The 22,718-nt window shown below is 39.2% G+C and overlaps 1 protein-coding gene across 1 annotated transcript in view; it reads right to left on the bottom strand.

The window, feature by feature from the left end:
• LOC127866253 (serine/threonine-protein kinase/endoribonuclease IRE1-like) overlaps window positions 1-22,718 on the bottom strand; it is a 45,514-nt gene that overhangs the window by 8,040 nt on the left and 14,756 nt on the right. The window contains exons 5-17 of the mRNA XM_052406681.1: window positions 21,891-22,019; window positions 21,513-21,555; window positions 21,082-21,200; window positions 20,289-20,475; window positions 17,426-17,507; window positions 16,479-16,620; window positions 15,178-15,461; window positions 12,828-12,963; window positions 11,988-12,078; window positions 11,618-11,747; window positions 10,653-10,806; window positions 3,384-3,577; window positions 910-1,179 (exon numbers count right to left, since the gene is read on the bottom strand). Coding sequence (XP_052262641.1) covers window positions 910-1,179; window positions 3,384-3,577; window positions 10,653-10,806; window positions 11,618-11,747; window positions 11,988-12,078; window positions 12,828-12,963; window positions 15,178-15,461; window positions 16,479-16,620; window positions 17,426-17,507; window positions 20,289-20,475; window positions 21,082-21,200; window positions 21,513-21,555; window positions 21,891-22,019 — 1,961 coding nt within the window. The remainder of the gene's footprint in view (window positions 1-909; window positions 1,180-3,383; window positions 3,578-10,652; window positions 10,807-11,617; window positions 11,748-11,987; window positions 12,079-12,827; window positions 12,964-15,177; window positions 15,462-16,478; window positions 16,621-17,425; window positions 17,508-20,288; window positions 20,476-21,081; window positions 21,201-21,512; window positions 21,556-21,890; window positions 22,020-22,718) is intronic.

Raw genomic sequence — 22,718 nt, 5'->3', positions numbered from 1 at the left:
TATTTTTTAAAATAATGTTTTTGTGTATTTGAACATAAAGTACACAATTTAAACATCTCATAATTTATTTGGACAATAAATGTCTAAATTTGTTCTTCAAATCTATTAATTTCCAAAATGTAAGACAACCTAGATAGGGTTTCAGGCAAAATTGTTATTTTAAAGCCTGAAGTAATAAAAACCTTTTAAAACAAGAGTTGTCACCATAGGATGACATATGCCCCCTGTAAACGCTTTGATAGAAGTTATGAGCATTTTTCGAAACCTAAACACAGATTGCGAAACCTAAACGCAGACCCTCAGTTCAAGGTCAGGGTCACAGGGGTAATTTTTTTTATGCGTATGGAAAGGCCTTGTCCATATACACATGTATACAAATATGAAGGTTATATCTCAAGGGACATAGAAGTTATGAGCTTTTTTCAAAACATGAACACAGATTTTGAAACCTAAATGCAGACCCTTAGTTCAAGGTCAAGGTCACAGGGGTAAATTTTGTGTGCGTATGGAAAGGCCTTGTCCATATACACATGCATACCAAATATGTAGTGTATATCTCAAGGGACATAGAAGTTATGAGCTTTTTGCGAAACCTTAATGCAGATTTCGAAACCTAAACTCGGACCCAAAGTTCAAGGTCAAGGTCACAGGGGTAAAAAATGTGTGTGTATGGAAAGGCCTTGTCCATATACACATGCATACCAATATGAAGGTTATATATCAAGGGACATAGAAGTTATGAGCATTTTTTGAAACCTAAACGCAAAGTGTGACGGACAGACGGAGGGACAGACGAACAGACAGACAGACAGACTGACGGACAGTGCAATCACTATATGCCCTCCTTTGGGGGCATACAAAAGAGAAATAGTGATCTCTTTTTATCCTAATTACACAAAAGTGACTTACTTGGAAGAACAGAAGTTGTCTTTCTTTACTCCAAAAGAACGGGTGTTTAATGACGGCCTTAGCTGTTGGTCTCGACTCGGGGTCAAAGTCGATCATGGTTTCAATGAGCTGCTTTCTCACTTGGCAGTCAGTCATAGGCAGACTGTCTATGTTGTAGTCCCCTGATAGAATGTTAGCCTGTCGTCGTAAGGGTTCCCCAAACGGATGCTTGCCTCGGGTGACAACATAGTAGAACACACATCCTGCTGAGAAAATGTCTACAGCACATGTCTGAAATACGGAAATAAAATAATCTATTTAATTCTGATCTATAGAAGTAAGACACATTATATCATATTTTCAGATCACAGTTACTATATTTTTTAAACATTATCAACAATTAAATATATAAGGTAATCCATCTCTTAAGAGACATCATGTTTAAACATTTATGTTGATTGACAAGAAACACCATTTTTTATCGGCATCTTAGAACCATTTGCAAAACAAGAGCACCGCCTTGCGGGTGCAGACCGCTCATCTATTTTCTTTTTATAGGAGAAGGGACTCTCATTTTCAATCACAAAGGAGGGAGGGGTGGAGTGAAGAGGGGTGCATTGTGTGGGGGTGTGGACATTTATTACATTATCTTCCAAAAATGCCAACAAAAGGGGAAAAAAAATCGGGAAGGGGGGGGGGGGGTGGGGGGTCGGGGGTATGGATTCTTGGGTGCGATGGTTGGACGGTATTTCAAACATAAAATAATAAAAATAAATATTTGTGTTTTTTTAACCGTTTAAAAAAAAAAATTGGGGGGGGGTGAGGTGGGGGGGGGAGGGGGGAGTATAGTGTGAGGGTGTGGTGGTTATTTGTGAGATGATCTTAAAAAAAAAAAAAAAAAAAAAAAATTTGGGGGGGGGGGGGGATTCGGGTGGGGGGTTGGGGGGGGATTCTTGGGTGCGATGGTTGGACGGTATTTCAAACATAAAATAAGCAAAATAAATTGTTTTGTTTTTTAACCGTTTAAAAAAAAAAATTGGGGAGGGGGTGGGGTGGGGGGGGGGTATAGTGTGAGGGTGTGGTGGTTGTGAGATAATATTAAAAAAAAATAAAAAAATAAAAAAAAATAAGGGGGGGGGATTCGGGGGGGGGGGGGAGTGGGGGGGGGGGGGCACGGGCGATGGTTTGGGTGGAGTTTATTGTGGTATGTCAGGTAAGAGTTGTTTTGTCAAAGTATCAATCAAATCTAATCATAAATAAAGAAGTTATGGCAATTTTAGCAAAATTTAATAATTTGACCTTGAGAGTCAAGGTCATTCAAAGGTCAAGGTAAAATTCAACTTGCCAGGTACAGTAACCTCATGATAGCATGAAAGTATTTGAAGTTTGAAAGCAATAGCCTTGATACTTTAGAAGTAAAGTGGATCGAAACACAAAATTTAACCATATATTCAAAGTTACTAAGTCAAAAAAGGGCCATAATTCCGTAAAAATGACATCCAGAGTTATGCAACTTGTCCCTTTACTGTACCCTTATGATAGTTTGCGAGTGTTCCAAGTATGAAAGCAATATCTATGATACTTTAGGGGTAAAGTGGACCAAAACACAAAACTTAACCAAACTTTCAATTTTCTAAGTATAAAGGGCCCATAATTCCGTCCAAATGCCAGTCAGAGCTACAAAACTTTGCCTGCACAGTCCCCTTACGATAGTTAATAAGTGTTGCAAGTATGAAAGCAATAGCTTTGATACTGTAGGAATAAAGTGGACCTAAACACAAAACATAACCAAATTTTCAATTTTCTAAGTATAAAAAGGGCACATAATTCTCTCAAAATGCCAGTCAGAGTTACATTACTTTGCCTGCACAGTCCCCTTATGATAGTTAGTAAGTGTTGCAAGTATGAAAGCAATAGCTTTGATACTTAAGGAATAAAATGGACCTAAACACAAAACTTAACCAAAATTTTCAATTTTCTAAGTATAAAAAGGGCACATAATTCTGTCAAAATGCACGCCAGAGTTATCTAACTTTGCCTGCCCAGTCCCCTCATGATAGTAAGTAAGTGTACCAAGTTTGAATGCAATAGCATTGATACTTTCTGAAAAAAGTGGACCTAAACGCAAAACTTAACCAAACTTTTCAATTTTCTAAGTATAAAAAGGGCACATAATTCAGTCAAAATGCATGCCAGAGTTATCTAACTTTGCCTGCCCAGTCCCCTCATGATAGTAAGTAAGTGTACCAAGTTTGAATGCAATAGCATTGATACTTTCTGAGAAAAGTGGACCTAAACGTAAAACTTAACCGGACGCCGACGCCGACGCCGACGCAGACGCCGACGCCGACGCCGACGCCAAGGTGATGACAATAGCTCATAATTTTTTTTCAAAAAATAGATGAGCTAAAAACAACAAAGGAAGAGAAAAATGCTTTTTTTCAGGCATATTTAATTGCAAATTAATTAAAAAGACTTCAGCACGTATGTCCTACTGTTCGTTTGTCCTCATCCAGCATTTCGGGTGCAATCCAGCCCTCTGTTCCGGCGGCCCCGGATCTGCGTGAGAATGAGATTCTACCTGCGGCTAACTTCTTACAGAGGCCGAAGTCTGAGATCATGGCGCGGACCTGGCCACGGGAGTCCGGCTGAGAGATGAGCACATTCTGTGGCTTTATGTCCCGGTGAACTGAAATAGGGCAATCGGTGTTAACAAAGTTATCAACCGACTTATTCAACATGTAATTATTTTGTTAAGGGCTGTAATGAAGATAACACTGATCTAGGTAAAAAGCCAGTTTAATGTCTTTTGTGAAGAAAATATTGCTGAATAACTAAGGTTGAGGTCACAACCATCATTTTGAATGGACATTATATTCAGAAATGTAATTTTGATATAAAGAGTTCTGAGACCTTAAAATGTTTGTTTGTTCTTTTATTAATGCCTCATGTAAGTTAAAGATCTGATCGCTGTACAGCTCTATATCTAGGAAATGAAGGTGTGCAACGCCTTCGGTGTTATTGACTGAGCCTGGCACATCTAACTATATCGAAAGAAATGAGATGTATTAAGCACAACTTGGGAAGGTAAATGACCTATCAATATCCAGTGTATGCAGGTGTGATATGACTGACATGGCCTGGTACTGTACATACCTATATCAAGTGAATGGAGGTGTGCTATGCCTGACATGGCCTGGTACAGTACCTACCTATATCCATTGAATGGAGGTGTGCTATGCCTGACATGGCCTGCTACTGTAAAAACCTATATCCTGTGAATGGCGGTGTGCTGTGCCTGACATGGCCTGGTACAGTACATACCTATATCAAGTGAATGGAGGTGTGCTATGCCTGACATAGCCTGGTACTGTACATACCTATATCCAGTGAATGGAGGTGTGCTATGCCTGACATGGCCTGGTACAGTACCTACCTATATCCAGTGAATGGAGGTGTGCTATGCCTGACATAGCCTGGTACAGTACATACCTATATCACGTGAATGGAGGTGTGCTATGCCTGACATGGCCTGATACAGTACAAACCTATATCTAGTGTATGCAGGTGTTCTATGCCTGACATGGCCTGGTATAGCACATACCTATATCCAGTGAATGGAGGTGTGCTTTGTCTGACATAGCCTGGTACAGTACATACCTTTATCCAGTGAATAGAGGTGTGCTATGCCTGACATGGCCTGGTACAGTACATACCTATATCCAGTGAATGGAGGTGTGCTATGCCTGACATGGCCTGGTACAGTACATACCTATATCCAGTGAATGGAGGTGTGCTATGTCTGACATTGCCTGGTACAGTACATACCTATATCCAGTGAATGGAGGTGTGCTATATCTGACATGGCCTGGTACAGTACATACCTATATCCAGTGAATGAAGGTGTGTAATGCCTGACATGGCCTGGTACGGTACATACCTATATCCAGTGAATGGAGGTGTGCTATGCTTGACATGGCCTGGTGCAGTACATACCTATATCCAGTGAATGGAGGTGTGCTATGCCTGACATGGCCTGGTACAGTACATACCTATATCCAGTGAATGGAGGTGTGCTATGCCTGACATGGCCTTGTACAGTACATACCGATATCCAGTGAATGGAGGTGTGCTATGCCTGACATGGCCTTGTACAGAACATACATATATCCAGTGAATGGAGGTGTGCTATGTCTGACATTGCCTGGTACAGTACATACCTATATCCAGTGAATGGAGGTGAGCTATATCTGCCATGGCCTGGTACAGTACATACCAATATCAAGTGAATGGAGGTGTGCTATGCCTGACATGGCCTGGTACAGTACATACCTATATCCAGTGAATGGAGGTGTGCTATGCCTGACATGGCCTAGTACAGTACATACCTATATCCAGAGAATGGAAGTGTGCTATGCCTGACATTGCCTGGTACTGTACAAACCTATATCCAGTGAATAGAGGTGTGCCATTCCTGACATGGCCTGGTATAGTACATACCTATATCCAGTGAATGGAGGTGTGCTATGTCTGACATTTCCTGGTATAGCACATACCTATATCCAGTGAATGGAGGTGTGATATGTCTGACATAGCCTGGTACAGTACATACCTATATACAGTGAATGGAGGTGTGCTATGCCTGACATGGCCTGGTACTGTACATACCTATATCCAGTGAATGGAGGTGTGCTATGCCTGACATGGCCTGGTACAGTACATACCTATATCCAGTGAATGGAGGTGTGCTATGTCTGACATTGTCTGGTACAGTACATACCTATATCCAGTGAATGGAGGTGTGCTATGCCTGACATGGCCTGGTACAATACATACCTATATCCAGTGAATGAAGGTGTGCTTTGCCTGACATGGCCTTGTACAGTACATACATATATCCAGTGAATGGAGGTGTGCTATGTCTGACATTGCCTGGTACAGTACAAACCTATTTCACATGAATGGAGGTGTGCTATATCTGACATGGCCTGGTACAGTACATACTAATATCCAGTGAATGGAAGTGTGCTATGCCTGACATTGCCTGGTACAGTACATACCTATATCCAGTGAATGGAGGTGTGCTATGCCTGACATGGCCTGGTACTGTACATACCTATATCCTGTGAATGGAGGTGTGCCATGCCTGACATGGCCTGGTACAGTACATACCTATATTCAGTGAATGGAGGTGTGCTATGTCTGACATTTCCTGGTAAAGTACATACCTATATCCAGTGAATGGAGGTGTGCTATGTCTGACATGGCCTGGTACAGTACCTACCTATATCCAGTGAATGGAGGTGTGTTATGCCTGACATGGCCTGGTACAGTACATACCTATATATAGTGTATGGTGGTGAGCTATGTCTGACATGGCCTGGTACAGTACATACCTATATCTAGTGTTTGGAGGTGTTCTATGCCTGACATGGCCTGGTATAGCACATACCTATATCCAGTGAATGGAGTTGTGCTATGTCTGACATGGCCTGGTACAGTACATACCTATATCAAGTGAATGGATGTGTGCTATGCCTGACATGGCCTGGTACAGCACATACCTATATCCAGTGAATGGAGGTGTGCTATGCCTGACATGGCCTGGTGCAGTACCTACCTATATCCAGTGAATGGAGGTGTGCTATGCCTGACATGGCCTGGTACAGTACATACCTATATCCAGTGAATGAATGTGTGCTATACCTGACATAGCCTGGTAAAGTACATACCTATATCCATTGTATTGAGGTGTGCTATGCCTGACATGGCCTGGTACAGTACCTACCTATATCCATTGAGTGAAGGTGTGCTATGCCTGACATAGCCTGGTACAGTACCTACCTATATCCAGTGAATGGAGGTGTGCTATGTCTGACATGGCCTGGTACAGTACCTACCTATATCCATTGTATGGAGGTTTGCTATGCCTGACATAGTTTGGTACAGTACCTACCTATATCCATTGTATGGAGGTTTGCTATGCCTGACATAGCCTGGTACAGTACCTACCTATATCCATTGTATGGAGGTGTTCTATGGCTGACATGGCCTGGTACAGTACCTACCTATATCCATTGTATGGAGGTGTGCTATGTCTGACATAGCCTGGTACAGTACCTACCTATATCCATTGTATGGAGGTTTGCTATGCCTGACATTGCCTGGTACAGTACCTACCTATATCCAGTGAATGAAGGTGTGCTATGCCTGACATGGCCTGGTACAGTACATATCTATATCCAGTGAATGGAGGTGTGCTATGCCTGACATGGCCTGGTGCAGTTCATACCTATATCCAGTGAATGAAGGTGTGCTATGCCTGACATGGCCTGGTACTGTACATACCTATATCCAGTGAATGGAGGTGTGCTATGCCTGACATGGCCTGGTACAGTACATACCTATATCCAGTGAATGAATGTGTGCTATGTCTGACATGGCCTGGTACTGTACATACCTATATCCAGTGAATGGAGGTGTGCTATGCCTGACATGGCCTGGTACAGTACATACTTATATCCAGTGAATAAAGGTGTGCTATGTCTGACATGGCCTGGTACAGTACATACCTATATCCAGTGAATGAAGGTGTGCTATGCCTGACATGGCCTGGTACAGTACATACCTATATCCAGTGAATGAAGGTGTGCTATGCCTGACATGGCCTGGTACAGTACATACCTATATCCAGTGAATGAAGGTGTGCTATACCTGACATGGTCTGGTACTGTACATACCTATATCCAGTGAATGGAGGTGTGCTATGCCTGACATGGCCTGGTACAGTACATACCTATATCCAGTGAATGAAGGTGTGCTATGTCTGACATGGATTGGTGCAGTACAAACCTATATCCAGTGAATGGAGGTGTGCTATGCCTGACATGGCCTGGTACAGTACAAACCTATATCCAGTGAATGAAGGTGTGCTATGCCTGACATGGCCTGGTACAGTACATACCTATATCCAGTGAATGAAGGTGTGCTATGTCTGACATGGCCTGGTACAGTACATACCTATATCCAGTGAATGGAGGTGTGCTATGCCTGACATTGCCTGGTACAGTACATACCTATATCCAGTGAAAGGAGGTGTGCTATGCCTGACATAGCCTGGTACAGTACCTACCTATATCCAGTGAATGGAGGTGTGTTATGCCTGACATGGTCTGGTACAGTACATACCTATATTCAGTGAATGGAGGTGTGCTATGTCTGACATTTCCTGGTAAAGTACATACCTATATCCAGTGAATGGAGGTGTGCTATGTCTGACATGGCCTGGTACAGTACCTACCTATATCCAGTGAATGGAGGTGTGTTATGCCTGACATGGCCTGGTACAGTACATACCTATATATAGTGTATGGTGGTGAGCTATGTCTGACATGGCCTGGTACAGTACATACCTATATCTAGTGTTTGGAGGTGTTCTATGCCTGACATGGCCTGGTATAGCACATACCTATATCCAGTGAATGGAGTTGTGCTATGTCTGACATGGCCTGGTACAGTACATACCTATATCAAGTGAATGGATGTGTGCTATGCCTGACATGGCCTGGTACAGCACATACCTATATCCAGTGAATGGAGGTGTGCTATGCCTGACATGGCCTGGTGCAGTACCTACCTATATCCAGTGAATGGAGGTGTGCTATGCCTGACATGGCCTGGTACAGTACATACCTATATCCAGTGAATGAATGTGTGCTATACCTGACATAGCCTGGTAAAGTACATACCTATATCCATTGTATTGAGGTGTGCTATGCCTGACATGGCCTGGTACAGTACCTACCTATATCCATTGAGTGAAGGTGTGCTATGCCTGACATAGCCTGGTACAGTACCTACCTATATCCAGTGAATGGAGGTGTGCTATGTCTGACATGGCCTGGTACAGTACCTACCTATATCCATTGTATGGAGGTTTGCTATGCCTGACATAGTTTGGTACAGTACCTACCTATATCCATTGTATGGAGGTTTGCTATGCCTGACATAGCCTGGTACAGTACCTACCTATATCCATTGTATGGAGGTGTTCTATGGCTGACATGGCCTGGTACAGTACCTACCTATATCCATTGTATGGAGGTGTGCTATGTCTGACATAGCCTGGTACAGTACCTACCTATATCCATTGTATGGAGGTTTGCTATGCCTGACATTGCCTGGTACAGTACCTACCTATATCCAGTGAATGAAGGTGTGCTATGCCTGACATGGCCTGGTACAGTACATATCTATATCCAGTGAATGGAGGTGTGCTATGCCTGACATGGCCTGGTGCAGTTCATACCTATATCCAGTGAATGAAGGTGTGCTATGCCTGACATGGCCTGGTACTGTACATACCTATATCCAGTGAATGGAGGTGTGCTATGCCTGACATGGCCTGGTACAGTACATACCTATATCCAGTGAATGAATGTGTGCTATGTCTGACATGGCCTGGTACTGTACATACCTATATCCAGTGAATGGAGGTGTGCTATGCCTGACATGGCCTGGTACAGTACATACTTATATCCAGTGAATAAAGGTGTGCTATGTCTGACATGGCCTGGTACAGTACATACCTATATCCAGTGAATGAAGGTGTGCTATGCCTGACATGGCCTGGTACAGTACATACCTATATCCAGTGAATGAAGGTGTGCTATGCCTGACATGGCCTGGTACAGTACATACCTATATCCAGTGAATGAAGGTGTGCTATACCTGACATGGTCTGGTACTGTACATACCTATATCCAGTGAATGGAGGTGTGCTATGCCTGACATGGCCTGGTACAGTACATACCTATATCCAGTGAATGAAGGTGTGCTATGTCTGACATGGATTGGTGCAGTACAAACCTATATCCAGTGAATGGAGGTGTGCTATGCCTGACATGGCCTGGTACAGTACAAACCTATATCCAGTGAATGAAGGTGTGCTATGCCTGACATGGCCTGGTACAGTACATACCTATATCCAGTGAATGAAGGTGTGCTATGTCTGACATGGCCTGGTACAGTACATACCTATATCCAGTGAATGGAGGTGTGCTATGCCTGACATTGCCTGGTACAGTACATACCTATATCCAGTGAAAGGAGGTGTGCTATGCCTGACATAGCCTGGTACAGTACCTACCTATATCCAGTGAATGGAGGTGTGTTATGCCTGACATGGTCTGGTACAGTACCTACCTATATCCAGTGAATGGAGGTGTGCTATGCCTGACATGGCCTGGTACAGTACATACCTATATCCAGTGAATGGAGGTGTGCTATGCCTGACATGGGCTGGTACAGTAAATACCTATATCCAGTGAATGGAGGTGTTCTATGTCTGACATGGCCTGGTACAGTACATACCTATATCCAGTGAATGGAGGTGTGCTTTGCCTGACATGGCCTGGTACAGTACATACCTATATCCAGTGAATGGAGGTGTGCTATGCCTGACATGGCCTGGTACAGTACATATCTATATCCAGTGAATGGAGTTGTGCTATGTCTGACATGGCCTGGTACAGTACCTACCTATATCCAGTGAATGGAGGTGTGCTATGCCTGACATGGCCTGGTACAATACATACCTATATCCAGTGAATGGAGGTGTGCTATGCCTGACATGGCCTGGTACAGTACATACCTATATCCAGTGAATGGGGGTGTGCTATGTCTGACATGGCCTTGTACAGTACATACCTATATCCAGTTAATGGAGGTGTGCTATGTCTGACATGACCTGGTACAGTACCTACCTATATCCAGTGAATGGAGGTGTGCTATGCCTGACATGGCCTGGTACAGCACAGTGATGGGGTCCAGGTCAATTTGTATCTTGTTCTCCACATACGTGGTCAGTGTGGCGTCACACAGCTCCAACGCTATGTACCGGAACTGACTGTCAGCCTCCTGCAAGGACAATATAGGACATCAGATAACCACAGAGATGCACACATAGTGCTGTCACCTTGTCTGACCAGTATTTATTCTTTCTGTTTTAAAGACACTAGATGCTTGTTGGCAACAATTTGAGCCCATCTTCAATAATTCTAGTAATTTTAATACAAGCTGTACTATTCACATGTTTTATCTTTGACCAAGGTTGGGCACATCTTTTCAACATTTGTTAGTAAACCTCTTAGCTTGACCTTGACCTTTTAGGTAAAAAAATGAGAAGATATTACACACAACACACCAATTCCTTAAGGTGGTCATTTTTGGTAAGTGACTAGTATTTAAATTGCATGTTGAATTACACAATAACAGTTTAGACATGCTGTTTAATGGCCATATTTGACCTTTGAAGTTTTCGACCTTGACCTTTGATGAAGTGAGGCAGGAGTTAAATGCTACATGTCGTCTCATGATGGTGAAGTAATTATAAGTTATTTTGAAATTCCTGAATGAATGACAAAGCTCAAGTCTAAACAAGCCCAGACCCACACATGCATGCACATACACATAACACTTGTGACAGCCATTGTCAGGCTTTCCGCAAGCAAACACTACAACAGATAAAATTGGTGAATACCCAGAATATTGTCTGATAAATTATCAGTTCTGCTTATAAACTAATAAATATAACTAATATATATAACCTTCAACATAAATGATGGATTATGATTGGTTAACAATCATCACATGATTGCTGTGTACTTTACATATTTATTATCCTTAAAGGGGTAAATCTCATACTCTACGAAAATACCCTAGCTCTTACCATACAGAAGTATCTAATAACATTGGGGTGTTGGTCTGACTCCCTCAACAACTCCACCTCTCTGTCAGCAAAACTGAAACACTCTGGCAGCAGACGCTTCACTGCAACCCGTCTGTGGTCAAACACTCCCCTGAAAACAGAAGTCAATGTTACTGAACATGTAATCCAAGTCAAGTGTTAAGACTCAGCATTAAGATGTTATTTACTGCTGATGTGGTCACACACAGAAAAGGTACATTTTAACTCTAACTTGGTTAGATTTACTCCCGATGCAATAGTGTTAAAAGAATTGAAGAAAAAATCACACAATTAAGCAGTATGAACAAATGCAACATGACAAGAATTAATATGAAGTAGCCAGAAAACATACTTGTATACAAAAGTTCCTTCACAACCATGTCCCAAAACCTCTTTTGGATTGTAGATGATCTTTCCAACTTGTAAGTAGCCCTCTGGGATTGCTATCAGGTCACAATATAATACAAGAATACTGAGAATTTTTTAACATGAATGTTTGTAATTTTTTGCAATGTGTTTGTCAGAAATGGAAAAACGTTACCTTACATATAATACGTCATTTATCAAAAATACATTTAAACATTTGTATGTGGTCATTATAATTAAAGTCAGCTTTATAGAACCATCCTAAATGGTGATTTGTTTGGGTTCTGAAATATATAAACAGTCAATTGTACCATGTTTAGTAATTTAATAGTATAATGAGTTATTTGTTATTGTGAAAATGCATTTTTTAAAGTTTGTTCTAAACTGAATTATTACATAGAATTTATGCATTTTTGTGAATATGCAATCTTAATCATTGGGTATCCACACATAAGAAGTTCACCTATTACCAAACATTAAGAAATAACCTAAAAATATTAAGATTTAACTATTTACAAGTCTTTTATTATGATAAGCATATTTGTAGTTTTTTCTCAGTGTTTACACATCGCATTTTAATCTAAACATGGCTCTGAGGCCAGGACTAAGTCAGTGGGTCAGATATGTCTTGTACAGTTAAAGGCCTTCTTGGAAATTTCACCCACAGTTTCTTTACAATAACTATAGGGTAGATTGACTCACCAAAGCAATGTGTCATCTTTCCTAGGGACATGATAAAAGATAAAAACATTTACAATGTCATGGCTGATCACACTTTATCTAAGAAGCAACACATAATCTTACCAGCGTCCCTGCTTTCACTTACTGTCATACTTGAGCAGTTCGGAGGAGGACCTGTCTCTCTCATGTAGAGATGTCTGTGCAGACTTCTGCTCCTGTTCCAGAAGCTTCCTTTCCTCAAACTCCTTCTTGAGCATGATCTTAATGGACTCCTCAGTCCGCTGAAACAATGCACTTATCATAATGGCAGGCACAGAGCAACCTCTACGAGTTGCAGGTCAAATACTCAGATATAAATTCCAGCCCTAAGTTCAATTATAGATATATATATATATAGGGCAAAGATGGTTTACCTGTACAATGGGATGTACAGATCCAGGAGCATTATTTGAACAATCACAATAAAGTACTTGTATGTCACATACAAAATATCAAAGCAGTGTGCTTTGTTTTTTTTTACATATGATTCAATTTACAACATTTCACACACATGCACGGTGGAGGGCTAATTTTAACTAAAGGGGCATTACTTAAACAAATATAGCAGAGGACCACTCTATAATACCACAAACCAACAAGGAGTAAGAAAATAGTGTTAAAGTTATTTTCTAATTGAGTCTATATCTATCATTTTGCAACTGGAATTGTGGTTAGAGAAGATTTTTAAAGTTATTCACATCTATTAATTTTTAAAGTTGATAATTAGAGTTCAACTTTTTAAATTAACAAATGACCTTGACATTGAGTCAGCATGACTGACTTAAGCATCGTGAACATCGTCACAATTACCTTAACAGAATAGCCAAGTTTCATTAAAATATTTTACTGTTTCAAGAAAATATGGACTGGACTTGATAAAAAAAGAGGTTCAAACGTTTGACCTTGAAATATAAACTTGACCTTGAGCAGGCGTGACTGACTCATGCCTTCATCAATGTTTCAATGACCTTAACATTATGACAAAGTTTAATTAAAATCTTTCCATGGGTATAGCAGAAAAGGACCGTAAAAGAAAATAGAGGCTCAAACTACAATATGACATTGACCATGAGCATTCTGATTTTTTACGTTGAAGTATGACCTTAACCTTGAGAAGACTGACTCATGTCTTCTGCACATTGCCTGAATGTTTCATGAATATGGAGGCTCAAACCTTTGACCTTGAAGTACAACTCTGACCTTGTGCTGACTTGACAGACTTTTGCCTTCTGCACATCTTCTCAATGCCCTCAATATTTGAGGCAAGTTTCATAAACACCATAAAAAAGTAAAGGTTCCCTTGTGCAGCGGGGGATAAATTACCTAAATTAAAATTTAAAATAATCTTACTTGTATAAAAGACTATTCAAATTAATCATTCAATATTACAATAATCTAAGAACAATAGCAGCCAAAAATAATAACAAGAAACCGTCGGAGACGGGTGATGCTCCCCAAAGGTATTTTTTGTCACAATATTGCACTATATATTCAGATAAAAGGAAACGTCTTGAGGGCACAGTAGTTGGGGGGACAAGAATTTTTTTATATCAAATTTCAAAGGGCCATAACTCTGTGAAAAATCATCCGACTAGAACCCGCTGATAATATGCACATCTCCTCTTGGTAGTGAAGCTTCCCATAAAGTTTAATTGAATTGCGGTCATTAGTTGCTGAGAAATAGCCCGGACAAGAATTGCACTATATGTACAGTTAATGGAAAATTTCAAAGGGTCATAACTCTGTGAAAAATCATCCGACCAGAACCCGCTGATTATATGCACATCTCCTCTTGGTAGTGAAGCTTCCCATAAAGTTTCATTGAATTCCGGTTATTAGTTGCTGAGAAATAGCCCGGACAAGAATTGCACTATATGTACAGTAAATGGAAAATTTCAAAGAGCCATAACTCTGTGAAAAAGCACCCGACCAGAACCAGCTGATAATATGCACATCTCCTCTTGGTAGTGAAGCTTCCCAAAAAGTTTCATTGAATTCTGGTCATTAGTTGCTGAGAAATAGCCCGGACAAGAATTGCACTATATGTACAGTTAATGGAAAATTTCAAAGGGCCATAACTCTAAGAAAAATCATCCGACCAGAACCCGCTGATAATATGCACATCTACTCTTGGTCGTGAAGCTTCCCATAAAGTTTCATTGAATTTCGGTCATTAGTTGCTGAGAAATAGACTGGACAAGAATTGCAATATATGTACAGTTAATGGAAAATTTCAAAGGGCCATTACTCTGTGAAAAATCATCTGAGCAGAACCAGCTGATAATTTGCACATCTCCTCTTGGTAGTGAAGATTCCCATAAAATTTCATTGAATTCCGGTCATTAGTTGCTGAGAAATAGCCTGGACAAAAATTGTGCACGGACGGACACACAGACGAAGCGGTGACTATATGTTCCCTCCAAATTTTTTTGGGGGAGCATTATAAATCAGTCTACCTTTGGATGGTAAATGACTAGCGCTCCAATAGTAACCAACAGCAACACAAATGTTGTGAGGAACTTGTAGTCCAGATTCAAATACTCCATGGCCCCCCTTATCAAGCCCTCCTCCTTCCTAGTGTTGTTTATCTCCCCCTGAATACTCTCCCCTGCTTTCTGAGATGGTGGTATGTTTGGTGTATACGAGTGTGATGGTGGGAGGATGATCTTCTCTGACTTGTCTGTGACCTGGAAGGCCGGTGAGATCCGGTTTTTGTCTTCCTCTGGAACCTCATGGTAACCTGGCAACAATGAGTAAAACATGGTATTCTAAAGTAACATCAGCAATTGGAGAAGAACAATAAACATGTTATTTTATGGGTGTAAGTTCATTTAAACTTATTTGAAAATATTTAAATACAGTTTTCAAAATACTGAGCTCATAGATATAATCTATTAAGTACAAACAATTTACAAAATCTTTGATTCAGTATTTATACTGAAAACATCTATCCATGAGACGGTATTATATTAAACCTAAAAGTTAAATGTGTTCGTTTGAAGAAAACAAATCTGCTATTTGATAATGTTCACTTGAGACAGACATTAATTGGAATTGAATTTTCAGTTCCTGATAAAAGGAAGATGAATTTTTTTTTTACATATTTTATAATGGAATTGTAAGACAATATGTGCATGTCCTCTGAATGCAACGTTCAACTCAAGTTAACAGAGCATGTCTTTTGGTCAATGTACCAGTATATCATTTAGACAACCCTCTTGAAGCTCCATGCATTGTTACCTAGCATGAGCACAACATTTCCCCTGCATACTGTATGGTATTGTTACCTAGCATGAGGACAACATTTCCCCTGCGTACAGTATGGCATTGTTACCTAGCATGAGGACAACATTTCCCCTGCGTACAATATGGCATTGTTACCTAGCATCAGGACAACATTTCCCCTGCGTACAGTATGGCATTGTTACCTAACATGAGGACAACATTTCCCCTGCGTACAGTATGGCTTTGTTACCTAGCATGAGTACAACATTTCCCCTGCATACTGTATGGCATTGTTACCTAGCATGAGTACAACATTTCCCCTGCGTACAGTAGGGCTTTAGTACCTAGCATGAGGACAACATTTCCCCTGCATACAGTGTGGCATTGGTACCTAGCATGAGGACAACATTTCCCCTGCGTACAATATGGCATTGTTACCTAGCATGAGGACAACATTTCCCCTGCGTATAGTATGGCTTTGTTACCTAGCATGAGGACAACATTTCCCCTGTGTACAGTATGGCTTTGTTACCTAACATGAGGACAACATTTCCCCTGCGTACAGTATGGGCAGTCATCTTCTCTGTGTGAGTGGTCGCTTGTTTCTTCTCCTTCTTGCTCTTCTTATCAGTTGCCTTTGGGCCCTCAATCTGAGGGGGACTGAAGTTCCTTGGCTGTGAGAAAGGAAAAACGGCAATAGTTATATTGCAGTTTATTTTAAATGTACCAGTAATTTTAAGCTGATGAAGACAAAGCGTGGACAAATTTTGTGATTTGGAGCTATAGTGAATTTATTCATCGAATATGCATAATTTTGAAAAAAACTCTGAAAGATTATTAAAAGTAACAATACTGGGAATATAATGGCTAATAAACTTTAAAAAATAAGCAAGTTACTTTCTATCTGATTTGTTGTAAATAAATCTATATCAATCTTGAAATGAATACAAATCTATTAAGAAAATGACTACTATATCATAACACAAGTCATTGAAAAGTCATCAAAATTAGCTGTTAAACCAAGCCAGCAAGAATGTGTACATCAGTTGTGAACTAGAAAATGTGTTAAGCCCGTCTCTTTAATAAACAGGAATCTGAGCAACGTGGATAACATTTTACCATTGCAGGGCTTGCGTTGTTTTTGCTATTTTCGATCACTTATTTAATAATAAACCTTTGGTTTATAATGAGCAACCATTGATAGGTACATGTTAGCAATTGTTAGATCTGATGTCTATCAATTTAAACCACTGCAAGAAGCACAGACCTAATAAGAAATATCTTAATAACAAACCATTTGTTATTTCTCTGAGTTACAATAAAACTACATTGTCAAATGTCGAGCTTTAAGTGAACTTAAATATAACATATGTAGTTCTAATTTGGTATAACTGCAGTGCATAATATTTTCAAATAGTCAACTGTTTGTGTATAGATGAAAATTCAAACTGTTAACTCTATGTTTATAAATATACTTACAGCAATAGTGACTGTATTTTCATCCACAAAGGAACCAGTGGCAAAACTTCCATGTTCATATTCACCAACATACAGAGTGGGACTGTAATCGAAACAGACATCATGGATGGTATATCTAATGTGCAATTTGGTTCTTGTAAAAATATATGTTGAAATATATGTTCTGATATTATAATGACTTGAAAAAATAAACGTATGAACTGACTATAACCAGTCCAACATTTATTAAATTTCACAAAACATTCAGCTTTATAACAGTAATGCATTAAAGTATTTCATTAAAAAATAATATAAATATTTTGTCCATTCATTCTTTATAAAAAAGGTTTGCTATATAAAAACATAATGGGTACTTCAACATTGCGAGAAAATCCCTGCGTGATATAAATAGTTTTTTATGGAGAAGAACCCTATACGATTTTGATCTTTGGTTCTAATCCTTTTTTGGAACAATGTAACTCAGTTGTTATTGTATTTGCTATGCACATGTACAATGTATACCATGTTTGTTCGTGAAAAAAATATGTTTAAAATAAAATAGTGCCTAACCAAGTTTCATAAAGAGTGAACAATAAATGTAACTTTAAGAGTGCTAACATGTTTTTACTATAGCCATATAAGGATAACTGCCCTGCCCTCTGGTGGTCATGTTTTTCAACAGACCGGAACTATTTTCAAACACGTCCAAGATATCTTTAAAACAAATGTTCTGACCAAGTTTCATGATGATTAGACAATAAATGTGATGATAAGAGAGTTAACAAGTTTTTACAATAGCCATATTAGGACAAATGCTTGGCCCCTTGGCGGCCATTGTTTTTTAACCAACCTCAACCATTTTCGACTATTCCAAGATGTTATTGGGACAAATCTTCTGACCAAGTTTCATGAAAATCAGACAATAAATGTGGCCTCTAGAGTATTACATAGATTTTACTATAGCCAAAGAATGAAATATAAGGAAAAATGCCCCACCACCTGGCGGCCACATTTTTCAAGCAACTGAAACCATTTTAAAACTCTTTAAAGATATCACTGGGACAAGTCTTCTGACCAAGTTTCATGATGATCAGACAATAAATGTGGCTTCTAGAGGGTTAACAAGGTTTTACTATAGCCATAAAAAGAAAAATGCCCTGGCACCTGGTGGCAATGTTTTCCAACAGACAAGAAGCATTTTCCAACTCATCCAAGATACCATTAGAACAAATGTTCTGACCAAGTTTCATGAAGATTGGACTATAAATTTTTACTATAGCCATTTAAGGGAAAATGCCACCCTACCTGGCGGCCATATTTTTCAACCAACCTGAACAATTTTTAAACTGGTCTAAGATATCATTGGGACAAACCTAAAATGTGGCCTTTAGAGTGTTAACAAGATTTTACTCCAGCCATATAAGTAAAAATGCTCGCTGCCCCCATCCCTGGCGGCCATGTTTTTCAACAGACCAGATCCATTTTCTAAGACGTCCAAGATATCATTGGGACAAATTTTCTGACCAAGTTTCATGATGATCAGACAATAAATATGGCCTCTAGAGTGTTAACAAAGTTTTACTATAGGCAAATAAGGAAAAATGCCCCGACCCCTAGGGCCATGTTTTTTTAACCAAACGGAACCATTTTCGAACTAGTCCTACATATCATTGGCACAAATCTTCTGACCAAATTTCATGAAGATCTGACGATAAATGTGGCCTCTGGTGTGTTAATAAAGCAAATGTTGACGCCACATGACACACAACGGACAAAAGGCAATTACAAAAGCTCACCATTAGCACATTGTACTCAGGTAAGCTAAAAATCTAACAATTTGTTTAACACTCATCAATATTGCCAAAACAACACACTCACACTAAAATAGTTTTTTTCAAAACCAAATTGCACATATCAATATTTCTATAAAACAAGAGCTGTCTCCATCGGAAGACATATGCCCCAAAAATGCTTTATGAAACCTAAACATAGATTTCGAAACCTAAACGCAGAACTTAAGTTCAAGGTCAAGGGGGTCAAATTTATGTGCGTATGGAAAGGCCTTGTCAATATACACATGCATACCAAATATGAAGGTTACATCTGAAGCGACATAGAAGTTATGAGCATGTTTCGAGCAGAAACGCAATTTTTTGATGATTCAAGGGCCGTAACTCAGAAGTGCCCGAGTAAATTTGGCTGATTATCGAACTTAACCTAGATTTAATTGCCTTACAAATTTTATTAAGTTTGGTGAAGATCCGATAACAATTGGTGGAGTTATTGAGCGGAAACGAGAAAAAACTCAATTTGCTTATGATTCAAGGGCCGTAACTCAGGAAAGTTTGAGTCAATTTGGCCGATTATCGAACATGACCTAGATCTTATGACCTTACATATTATCATGAATAATGGCAAAGATCCTATGACATTTGCTTGAGTTATTGAGCGGAAATGAGAAAAAACGCAATTATTCAATGATATAAGGGCCGTAACTCATGAGTGTTTGGGTCAATTTGGCCGATTATCAAACTTGACCTAGATGTTATTGCCTTACACATTGTTATGAAGTTTGGTGAAGATCTGATGACAATTGCTAGAGTCATTGAGATGAAACGAGAAAAAAACAAATTTTACGAAGAATCAAGGGCCATTACTCAACAGTGTTGGTCAATTCGGCCGATCATCAAACTTGACCTAGATGTTATTGCCTTACACATTTTGATGAAGTTTGGTGAAGATCTGATGACAATTGCTTGACTTATTGAGCGGAAACTAATTCGGACGGACTTACTGACTTACTGACTGAATGACTGACAAACGGACATTTCGATTTTAATGTGCCCCCAGAACCTTTGTTCTGGGGGCATAAAAAGCCTCCTACTAGAATATTTTCTTCTGTCCATGCTCGAGGAACCTGTTCCTCCATACAGTGGAGGACAGCTGGCCAGTCAGATGCTCCAGGGTCTCGGGAGCGAATGACGTGAACGGAATCTTCTGCAGGCCGTCTGCGTGCATAGTGTACATGGCAACCACCGGTGAGTCGTACTGCGTGTGCCACATTATGTCACCTGGATCAGTTAGAAGGGTACTTCGAAACAGTTTGCATGTTAGCCCACATTATGTTACCTTTATCAGTGAATGGTGTTCTTTGAAACAATTTTGAAGTTATGCCTTTTTATGTCAACTTAATAAGCAATAAGGTAGCTTTGAAAATGTCATTTTGTTTACATTTTGTAAGAGTTTATAATTTTTCAAACTGTAAATAAGTGGTTTTAGTGAGTCACTTAATATCTCTAGAATATGTACTATTATAGACAATTAGATGACTTTCTATTTTTACAATTAACAAAGTTGCACTTGTCAATCAAGGATCGACTTGACCAAGGAAAGCACAAATAACATAACCTTTGACACACAGAAAAGCAGCTCAAGTATATATAGTAGATATTTATTGGTCTCAATAAAAAGCAATATCAATATATTTCACTATATTTTTCCCTCTGTAAAAAAGTGAATAACCAATTTTAAATCATTAATATTTCCCAATAAACCACAGGAAAGCATTGCTGTAATAAAAAATTTGGCAAATAGTCTATTGGAAGCAGAAACAAATAATTGACACTTTTATGCAGAGTCAACCCTATGAGAGATTCAAGAGGTTGAAAGCAAGTTACCAGAGACACTGTCCAGAGTGACTGCTAGTCCATTGGAGCTTGCAGTACAGTGACGAAGTTTATAGTCCGTCACATCTGGCGCAACGTGGGATGAGTAGTCTGTGTAGGTTGCATTCCATCTAGGCAATAATATAACAGATGAAAGAAATCTTCAGAAAAAGTAAAAAATGTGCTGTTGGTTCAATCACAAGTCATTAAATGTTACAACAAAGGGCAGCATTCAAAGTGACACACAGCTCATTTATTTCTTGAACATGTTTATGCAAATATGATAACACTCAAACAAATCTTTCATACAAAACTTACTTTATGGAATGAGAAAGAGCCTAATTTGTATAATTATGTTGGTATAGTTTTGGCTATAGTACAGCCAAAGTAATTAAAACTCAGCTAACAATATTTTTGGAAAAAAACAAAACAACTATACAAACCTCTTTGTTCCAGTTTTGCTGTCAAACATAACAATGGTATATTCTGCAATGAAAAACATTACAGAATCACAATTCTGTCACTGCATTTTTTTATAACTTTTGACATCATGTGAAAATTTAGTTAATTATGCTATGTTATCTTTTAACCACTTTGAAATGGGCCCAGGGCCCTTTGGAATTGGAAAAAATCTCAAGCATTTTGACTAAAAGTTGAATATTTGTACTGTGGTTTTTAGCTATATAATACTTTAACATTCAGATTAAAAGTGTTTTCATTTCTTATTTGCTTTAAGGCAGTCATCTGTGAACAACTCTTGGAGATGAGAAAGGTGGCCAAATTTGTTAACCTATAAGGTCAATTAAGCCCGCTATGCATACCTGTCCGTCCAATGAACAGGGTGTCGTCTGCTGCAGATGGGCATGTGTTTGGGGACCCATCCATACTCAGTGTGTGAAGCTTGGTACCAGTACGCGGGTCTATAGCCAGCCAGATATCACGCTTGTGACCTGCGTTTTGAACATGTTTACACACGCATGTGAATGCAAATCATTACGATGCAAACAAGAGGGCCATGGTAGCCCAGAAAGCTCATCTGAAAACTGGCAATGGCAGAGATAAGCTCTGAAATCAGGTTTTACTATTAGTTTATTATACCTCACATGATGTGCCAATCTTAAATTTGCATATTCCAGTACCCAGCCTGTGACAAGTTTTTATGTCACATTGTACAATATGTTATGTCATCCTTTCGTGGACCTTAATATAGAACAGAAAACCAGAATGGAGTCCAAACTTCTATTATTTTCTAAATATATCTCACATTTATCCTGGTATTTGGTATTTCCTCCAAAAAAATTACATTTTGTATATTGTGTTTCATATGTATTAAACCTTATTTATTATTGATAAACACCAAAGCTGAGTATAAACTTCCTTTTGACACACCATCTTGTACACATGACATGTATCAGAGAACAGATTTTGTTTCCAAAATAGACTGATAACTGTAATTTAAATAAGAACTTTTTAAGGTGCCCTTAATTTTGTTCTATCAAACATTGAGAGTTGCTCATCTGAGCAAAAGAAAAGAAACTGAACTGCTTTGAGCTGCTTTTGTTTCCACATCCAATGTATAAATCAGACAAGATATCATTAGAACAAAATAATGAACTCAGCAAGTTTCATGATGATTGGGGACAAATATT

The sequence above is a fragment of the Dreissena polymorpha genome, chromosome 2, assembly GCF_020536995.1.
Source record: "Dreissena polymorpha isolate Duluth1 chromosome 2, UMN_Dpol_1.0, whole genome shotgun sequence".
NCBI lineage: Eukaryota > Metazoa > Mollusca > Bivalvia > Myida > Dreissenidae > Dreissena > Dreissena polymorpha.
Note: the sequence above shows the minus strand (reverse complement) of the source record. Positions and strands in the feature narration are given on the sequence as shown.